Genomic DNA, 8,222 nt, shown 5'->3' with positions numbered 1-8,222 from the left:
TTTCTGCGAGCAAATGCAGGAGGAAGCGTGAGGGAGCTCCAGACGTCTCCCGCCTGGCCCTGGCCCTCGGCGTCGATTCCTAAGAGAGAGAGGTCGCTGGAGCCACAGGCCCATGAAGTGGGGGTGTCTAGTTTGGTATCTTGGTGGCCCCATGGCTGGAAGGGATTCTCGGCACTACAGAGGAGCAGGAATTTGAGAGGAAAAACAACGTCGGTATTTCTGTCTTCAGCCTCCTGCTCCCTCCCACATCTGCTGTCATCCTCCCCAGCGCTCTGGCATCCCTGTGCCCCAGAGATTTCTGTCTAGGGATCCCTCAAACACATACACAGGTTATGAAGTGACGACGTCTCTGCTGGTTACTCCTATCTCCCCAAGGGCTCTGAATGGGGGTCTCCTCTGGTCCTCACCCTTCCTCCCCAGGCTGAGCCCAGGGGGACCTGTCCCGCCAGGCCCAGGGCCATGGCCTTCCTCCTCAAGTTCTTCCGTTTTGGCGCGGAGAAGAAGAAGGCGAAACACTACGAGAATGTGAAGCGCGACATCAACCCAGAGGACATCTGGACAGTGCTGGGGGAGCTGGGGGATGGCGCCTTTGGAAAAGTCTTCAAGGTAAGTGGGGGGAAGGGCTGGGGTAGGCCCAATCGCTCGGCCGAGCTGCTCAGAAGGAAGCCCAGCTCAGCGCTGCTCCCAAGCGAGCTATCAGCCCAGCCGGGCACAGAGCTGGTCCCATAGCCTGGGGCCGTGTGTTTAGAACTGTCTCAGGCGCATCGTCCATCGCTGAGGCCAGAGATGCAGTGAAGGGGTTTATCCCATTGTCTCTGGTTAGGGTGGCCCAGGAAGGAAGAGACACGTGAGGAGAAATGTCCTATATCACTTCCCGGACTCCCGTGGCCTTTGGTGGGTGGGCTATAGACTGTCACCCCCACGTTTGGAGGAGGGGGATACAAATGGGTGACAGGATGGATCCCTGAGCGTAACACTGTACCTCTGGGCCATGGTGTTAAGAAGGGACTCCTGATTGTGGGTGCCCAGCTGAGCCACCATAAAGGGCCCTGATTTTCAGCAAGTGCTGCAACCCCCCATCATAGCCCCCCCCAAAAAATCAGGCCCCTTGAAGGAAGCTCAGGGGCAGCACCCACAATCACTAGTCACTTTTGGAAATCTGGGCTCGGATATTTCCTTCTTACTGTGCTCACATCCTGTACTCTTCCCTTAATAATGTGCAATGAGCCAATTCCCGAATTCTCTTTAGTGAGCTGATATTCATAACAAAGCCTCATAATTGAGCTCTTCCACTGCTCTCCATAATCCTTCACTAATCCGCATGAAGCCCTTTTAAATAGCGGCATATTAACGCCTTTGTACAGACAGGGAAACTGAGGCACGGAGGTGCAAACTCCCCGGTGCTGTCAGTTGTAGTGCTGGGAACTCGGTGCTTCTGGAGACCAGGGCCAACCTTTCCAAACTTGGGAGCGTAAAGCTGGGAGCTGGATGTAGTTCGTTGTCAGGATTGCTCGCAGGCCAGAGGGAGCTGCGAGGTTCAGAGCACTTGTTTACGAGCCTCGCTATGGCTTCTGCCCTCCCGGTTTGAACATGTTGGTCCACATAGGGTCAGGCTGCGAGCGCAGGTGCCTGCCTCCCCTTGTCCACGCTGAGGGGAGAAAGTATTTCCACTGGAGACATGGCAGTGGGCAAAGCGTGGAGGTGGAGGCTGGCGGGCAGATGAATCTGACCCACAAACGTACATCGGTGGGTAGTGACCATCATGTAGTGGGAAGGGAGCAGCTTGTCTGGCTCCTCAGGGCAGGACTGGGCCTTGCTGTGTTTTGGAAGGAGCTAAGTGAGGGCCTGACCTTGGCCCCTTTATAAGCTCTTGGTTGTGCTAGTGAGCTTGGGGGAGGAGGGGTCTATGTGCAGTGAAACCACAGTGCAGAGCATGAGCTCTGAACAGGAAACTGCCGGTAGTGCTGCTGCTCCGCTCCGTGCCCTCGCTGCACTCAGGCCTGGCATATGCACCAGCAAAGGGCTCAGCAAGGCTACCGGGCCGGTGGCTACGAGAGCTTGGCACAAAACTGGGCTTCCCCAGGGGCAGGATGCCCAGGACAGTGCATGGGAGGACCGGGGAGCTAGAGGCAAGAGCCCCAGGACAGGATGCTGGAGCCGGAGTCAGGGTGGTGTTTTGAGCCCTCGAGCGTGTGTCTGGAAAAGGAAATGGCTCTGCTGGGGGAGGTTTGCACCGACGCTGTCAGAAGCAGCTTCTGATTTTGGGAGACTCGCCCCCCCCCTCCCTCCGCCCAGGGCCCTGGCCTGTCCCCTATCCTGACGACTGGTGCAAATGCGTCTTCCCCTCCCCAGGGCCAGGTTTCTTGGCTGGCACCCACAATGGCTGGAAGGCGGGACCAGGCTGGGTTGGGGAGTCCTACCTGCTCCCTGGTGGCCAGTCTGATCTGCGCTGTGATGGCCACTCCAGCCCCTCCGCCAGGTCCTGCTCCTGCCTACGTGAGAGTGGTGGGGGTGGAAAACATGGTGGGGACAAAGATTCCCCCCCCCAATATTTCCATTGCAAGGGCTCCATCCCCTCCCGCTGCCCCTGCTCCGCCCCTCTGAAATGCAGCCCCAGGGTGTCTCTAGGCTTGGGCACCCACCCCCAGAAGCTGGCCTAAGGCACTAGGCAGAGTGCGGCTGCGGGTGGTTCCCAGCTAGCAGCACAGCGGCCTTCGGAAGGTTTTAATTGACAAGTTGCTGTCCCAGGGACTCCCCTGGCTTTAGCCTTGCTGGCATGCCCCGTGCCTGACTTCTGCCTCCCTCCCCCTGCCCCATGCAACACGATAGAGAAGGCAGAACACCCCCATCTCTAGGTTCGAATGCAACAGAGCCAGGCATAGCAGGAACAGCAGCTGGCATGGAGGCCATCAGTGTGGGCACACGCCCTTGGATGTGTTCTCTTGCCCCGGGGAGGTTGCTAGATAGTAGGGAGTGCGCCGAGGGTAATGGGGCCTGATTCCGCACTGGGCTGTGGCAGGTTCCTGGCAGTAGCGTGCCATTGGGTTGGAGTGAACTGGCCTGGCCTAGGACCGGAACGCTGTACTGGGGAACCAGGGCCAAGAGAGGTACAAACGGAAGCATTAAGAACCATATGGGAAATTCCACGTTGCCTGGAAGCTAACACGCTGCAGGCAGGACATTACACACTGTGGGAACAGTAGGACCTCAAGGTCTTGAGGAAAAGAGGACTAAGCCATGCTCTGTCGGGGTAAAGCAGCCACGCCTCTCCTGCCAGGCTTGCTGAGTGCCTTCTTGAAAACACCTTGCAGAGCCAAGGGGCTGCATCCCCAGCTGATGCTGCTCCACTGACTTCATGCCTTCTCCGGCAGTCTGCATCAGCTGAGGATGTGGCTCCTGGGACCATGCTGACTGTCTCTGGGCTTGGTGGGCACTGTGGTTTCTCAGCCAGTTGCTGACCATTGCTCTACCATAAGCACGGCTCTGCTAGCAATGGTAGCGGCACTGGGGTGGTCAGGCCACTGGCATCGTAAGCACCAGTTAGAGCTAATGGAAGGCACAAAGATGTTCTCTAGGAATGAGGCCCATGAACAAGTGAAATCCATCCATCCTCTCCCAGTTGCACAGAGGAGGGTGGAGATGTTTGGCTGGTGAGTCTTGCCCACATGCTCAGGGTTTAGCTGATCGCCATATTTGGTGTCGGGAAGGAATTTTCCTCCAGGGCAGATTGGCAGAGACCCTGGGGATTTTTCACCTTCCTCTGCAGCGTGGGGCACGGGTCACTTGCACCTTGAAGTCTTTAAACCACAAGGTGAGGACTTCAATAGCTCAGACATAGGTCAGGGGTTTGTTACAGGAGTGGGTGGGTGAGATTCTGTGGCCTGCGTTGTGCAGGTCAGACTAGAAGATCATAATGGTCCCTTCTGACCTTAAAGTCTATGAGTCTATGTTGCTGGACTCTGAGACTCCTTCCTAAATGTGTTCTGCACTTAGACACCAAGTTGCAGGCACCTTGGTGGACAGTCCAGGGAGAGGTGTATTATCCCTGTCTAATTTGTCTGGTGGGACCCCCCCCCCCGCCCCTCGAACACCGGCTGCAGTTCTGGGCACCTCACTCCCAGAAGGATGTTGCCAAATCGGAGGAACTTCTGAGCAGAGCAACAAAACCAGGGGTGTAGCTACAAAGGTGTGATCCGTGCCAGGGCCCACGAGGTAATGAGGATCTAGCCAGAGCGGCCCCTGGGGAAAGCAGGGCCCACTAGTCCCCCGGGGCCAGGGGGTGGCTGGGATGGTGGCACCTTTGGCTAGGCCAATCCTGGGTGTAAGCAGCCAGAGAGGCTGTGTGGAAAAGGTGTGGGGGTTCGCAGCACCCGGGGATGTATGTGGGGGCAGAGACGCGGCCCTGGTAAAGATGGAGCGCAAGGTCAAAGCATTAGCTGCTTTGCATGGGAAGGGGAGGGGGAGGATGTAAAGGGGGGAAGAGAAGGGGAAAGTTGAGGGCTAGATCAGAGCTGGAGGGGACCAAGGCAGGGAGCTGGCGGAAGGCCCGAGGTGGGGTTGGGGAGATGGATCAGAGAGCTAAAAGGACCTGGAGGAGTGATTGGGTCGGGGCTGGGGGAGCTGAGGTCTCGACTGAAGGAAGCTGGAGCAGGGTTGAGGGAGAGCTGGGGGCTGGATCAGAACTGTAGGGGAAGGAGGGTCGTCGGGGAGCTGGGGATGGGATAGCAGTTGGGGCTGTGGGGTAGCTGGAGAGGAGCTAGGTGTGGGTTGAGGGGCTGGAGAGGAGCTAGGTGGGGCTGGGGGGCTGGAGAGGGGCTAGGTGGGGCTGGGGGGCTGGAGTGGGGCTGGGGGGGGCTGGAGAGGAGCTAGGTGGGGCTGGGGGGCTGGAGTGGGGCGGGGGGGGGGGCTGAACAGGGTGGATTTCAGACTCAGAAAGGGAGCCCCTAACTGATTCTTGCCCCAGGGCCCGCTGGTGCCTCGTTTGGCCACTGAACAAAACTGAGCCGGGGCTGGAGGGCGGTGGCTGTCAGGGAAGACGACAAGGCCGGCCCGGCCCCCGGGGAGAGGTGTATCACAGCCGTGTGGCAGGGGAGAGGAAATGGTCACGGGTGTCCACGCTAGGAGGTACGAGCTGTCTGTGAGCAAAGGAGGTTTAGATCCCGGGCAATGGTTCCTTGGCACGTGGTACACCAGGGCTGGTTCAGTGACAGGCCCTGGCTGGCTGCGAGGCGCTGGCTGAGGTGCTGGCCTGTGCGACCCAGGAGGTCAGCCTGGATGATCAAAACGGACCCTTTGGGCTTTAAATCGAGGGGGCAGCTCCTCAGTGGGCGTGACCTGCAGCTAGGCCGCTTCCACCAGCTGGGGCTCTGGCCCGATGACTCTAGATTGTAGGACAGCCCCCGCGGATCTGGTCAGGTCACACAGAGACAGTGTGTTCTAGCGGGTCGGTAACAGCGCGGGAGTAGGGCCCCTGGATTCTGGGCCTTGCCGGCTAAGCTTTGGTAGGTCACTTCCCCTGTGGCAAACAGGGATACAGCTTTCCTGTGGGACATGCTGTTAGGCTGGACAAAGCGCTGGGGGGACGGGACCGACCCTGGGCCAGCCCCGCTCGGCAGCGTATTGATGGGAGCCGAGACCCAGGGACCTGCCACCTCCGACGGTGCAAACCAGGCGCGGTGCAGTCACTTCCCTGCAGGAAGCTGCTCAGGAGGCACCAGTGATGGGCCAGTGGGAGCAGGGACTCTCTGGAATCACTACCTAGTGTGGGGGGTTTTGTCAGCCCCAGTGTGTGGAGAGAGCCGTTACCATAGCAGCGCCCCTGCCAGCAGCTAGCCCGGCGTCTAGCAGAGCAAGAATTGCTGGTAATTAAGAAACCACAATGACTTCCGCTGGGCCGTGAACATGCACCAGAGTGCATGTGTCTCGGCTCCTCCGCCACGCTCTGTGCTGAGAGAGGGGAGGGGAAGGAACAGGGCTGCCCCAAAACAGGCCTCCACAGGCAGTCCCACGCTGCCCTGTTCAGCCCGGCTGTGAGGTTTAACTCTGGCACCTCTGCCGCTACACCCAGCCTTCCCGGAGCACTGATCTCGCAGAGGCAGAGCTCCAGCGAGGAGAACGCCAGCCGGCAAATCCAGCAAACTGCAGCTGCACAGCAGGGAGCTGCTGGCAAGAACCCAGGTGCCCAGAAGAGTTTGAGAGTGTGTCTGACGTTCCGGTCAGCAGCTCTCCACCCTCTGCGTGTGTCAGTCACAGCTGCTGACTTGTGGGCCTAATAATTCTTTGCTGCTTTCACTCCTCCTAGCCCTGCCGGGCCAGCCCTGCTCTGGGAGAGGGAGCCAAGGCTGGGCAAAATCCAGGCTTGATTCCTTCCTCTACACCTCCGGGCCTCTCCCCTCAAGCACGCCCTGAAAGGAGAGTTCTCCACATTCCCAGATGCTAGAGTTAAGGTTAAGACCAACTCACTGTGTAAAGCTTGACTCTTCTGAGTGCTCTCAAGTTTACAGGGCTACTCAGGTTGCTTTGAAATTCGGGGCGCCTCATGGAGCCCCAAGTTTTGGTCAGTGATCCTAATTTGGGGCCACTTGCCCAAGTGATTTCTGAGATCCAGCGTCCCCAAAAAACAGCTGTTCTTAAAGTTGACATGTTTTGGCAACTTTTTTTGTGCACAGATAGAGATCAAACCGGGGCTGAGCCTGAGATGGTCGTACCAGTGTCCCAGATGCTTGAGGGCTACCCCAACAGAGAACACGCCACTCACTGGCTCGGGGGGAAACCAAGTTACAGTGTTATTACAAAAGAAGTTTGGGTCTCCACAGGCAGTTCTGGCTCATGTGCCAATTGGAGGACGTGGACGATGTGCAGAGAGAGACATTAAGGGAATGCGAGCTCTGCCTTACAGGCCCTGAATAGCTCAAGGGGGACTGTTCTACCTGCTAAACCTGTGTGTTGCTTGCTCATTGTGAGTTCAAATCCCTTACTAATCTAAAATGCAAAAAGTTCACTTACTTACCAGATAGTGGTCAGGGTCACCAGTATGCTTAGATGTTTAGCTGCATGTGTGCTGCCCCAGCCCTGCACAGACAGCTCACACAGCAGACCTCATGTGAACCCCCCCAATGACCACAAGATCTGTTAAGGGACAAAGGCACCCAGCCAGGTTTATTGTTGACAAAGCACAGTTCTAGTATCCCACAGACTCTGCCGGACCACTAATACATGTATGCCTGTAACAGTGGACCAGCTCAGTGAACGGCAGGACTTTCCATTCCTCACTAGGCTAGACAAAGATACTTTCTCTGAAATACATCTTTATACCCCAATACAAACAAGCTAGTACTACCCCTCAGACGTAGTTAGTTATTGCCCCCTGACATGGCGAGTTATCACCCGTCTCCTTGTACATGTTGGTTTGATTAAAACATCTTTATTACGTACTGTCATCCTGACCTTATCTTTAGGAGGGGTCAGCGTGTTCCTGTTATCCTCAGGGACCATCCTTGATCTCAAGATGGTCTGGTTCCACTTGATATTGGGATGTGTTTGCGTGAGAGCTCTGTGCCTAGCACTTCTTAGGAATGTGTGTTTCTGCAATATCAGCCCTGTCCTTGCCAGATTCTGTGAGCAGGTCCAGCCTCATACCAGGCCTCTGATACAAGGGCTTGAGTCTCAGGCTCTCTTCCTACTACAGGATCTAAATTAGCTGTTACCCATCAAAAAAGAGATCTTGGAGTCATTGTGGAGAGTTCTCTAAAAAATCTGCTCAATGTGCAGCGGCAGACAAAAAAGCTACCAATCTGTCGCATCGTATATGTAATGTAACACAACTTCCTACCAACTTTTTATATATATATACCAACTTGCTTGGCAACTCAGGTATTTTCCGTCTGGGTCTAGGAGGGCTGGTCTTTCATGCCTTCGTGTCGCACCAAGTCTTGTGTATAACTTGCAGGCAGTTTGATGTTGGAGCTAGTGCAAATCCTTCTTGTGATGACAGGAGAAGCCTTGCACGTGGCTGTTGTTGGGTGTAGTCTTTTGAGGGTCTATTTTGATCTCCACAGTCAGGTCATTGGCTTGTGTTCCTTCCCTGTCCTGCTGATCAAATCTCAGCGGCGAGCGTGTTGCACCATCTGTCACATCTGTTGATCTCTTGTGTTCATTGGGGGTGTACAGATTTGTGGTTTCAGTGCAATATCTCCTCAGCCAGTGCTGAATTATATGAACGA

General features: G+C 56.3%; 1 protein-coding gene across 1 annotated transcript in view; it reads left to right on the top strand.

Moving 5' to 3' along the window:
* The first annotated feature begins 459 nt into the window (after positions 1 to 459).
* LOC135874645 (serine/threonine-protein kinase 10-like) overlaps positions 460 to 8,222 on the top strand; it is a 53,302-nt gene continuing 45,539 nt past the window's right edge. The window contains exon 1 of the mRNA XM_065399531.1: positions 460 to 606. Coding sequence (XP_065255603.1) covers positions 460 to 606 — 147 coding nt within the window. The remainder of the gene's footprint in view (positions 607 to 8,222) is intronic.

This window comes from Emys orbicularis, chromosome 2 (genome assembly GCF_028017835.1).
Source record: "Emys orbicularis isolate rEmyOrb1 chromosome 2, rEmyOrb1.hap1, whole genome shotgun sequence".
In the NCBI taxonomy this organism is placed as follows: domain Eukaryota; kingdom Metazoa; phylum Chordata; order Testudines; family Emydidae; genus Emys; species Emys orbicularis.
The sequence above is the reverse complement of the archived record's forward strand: the minus strand, read 5'-3'. Positions and strand labels throughout refer to the sequence as shown.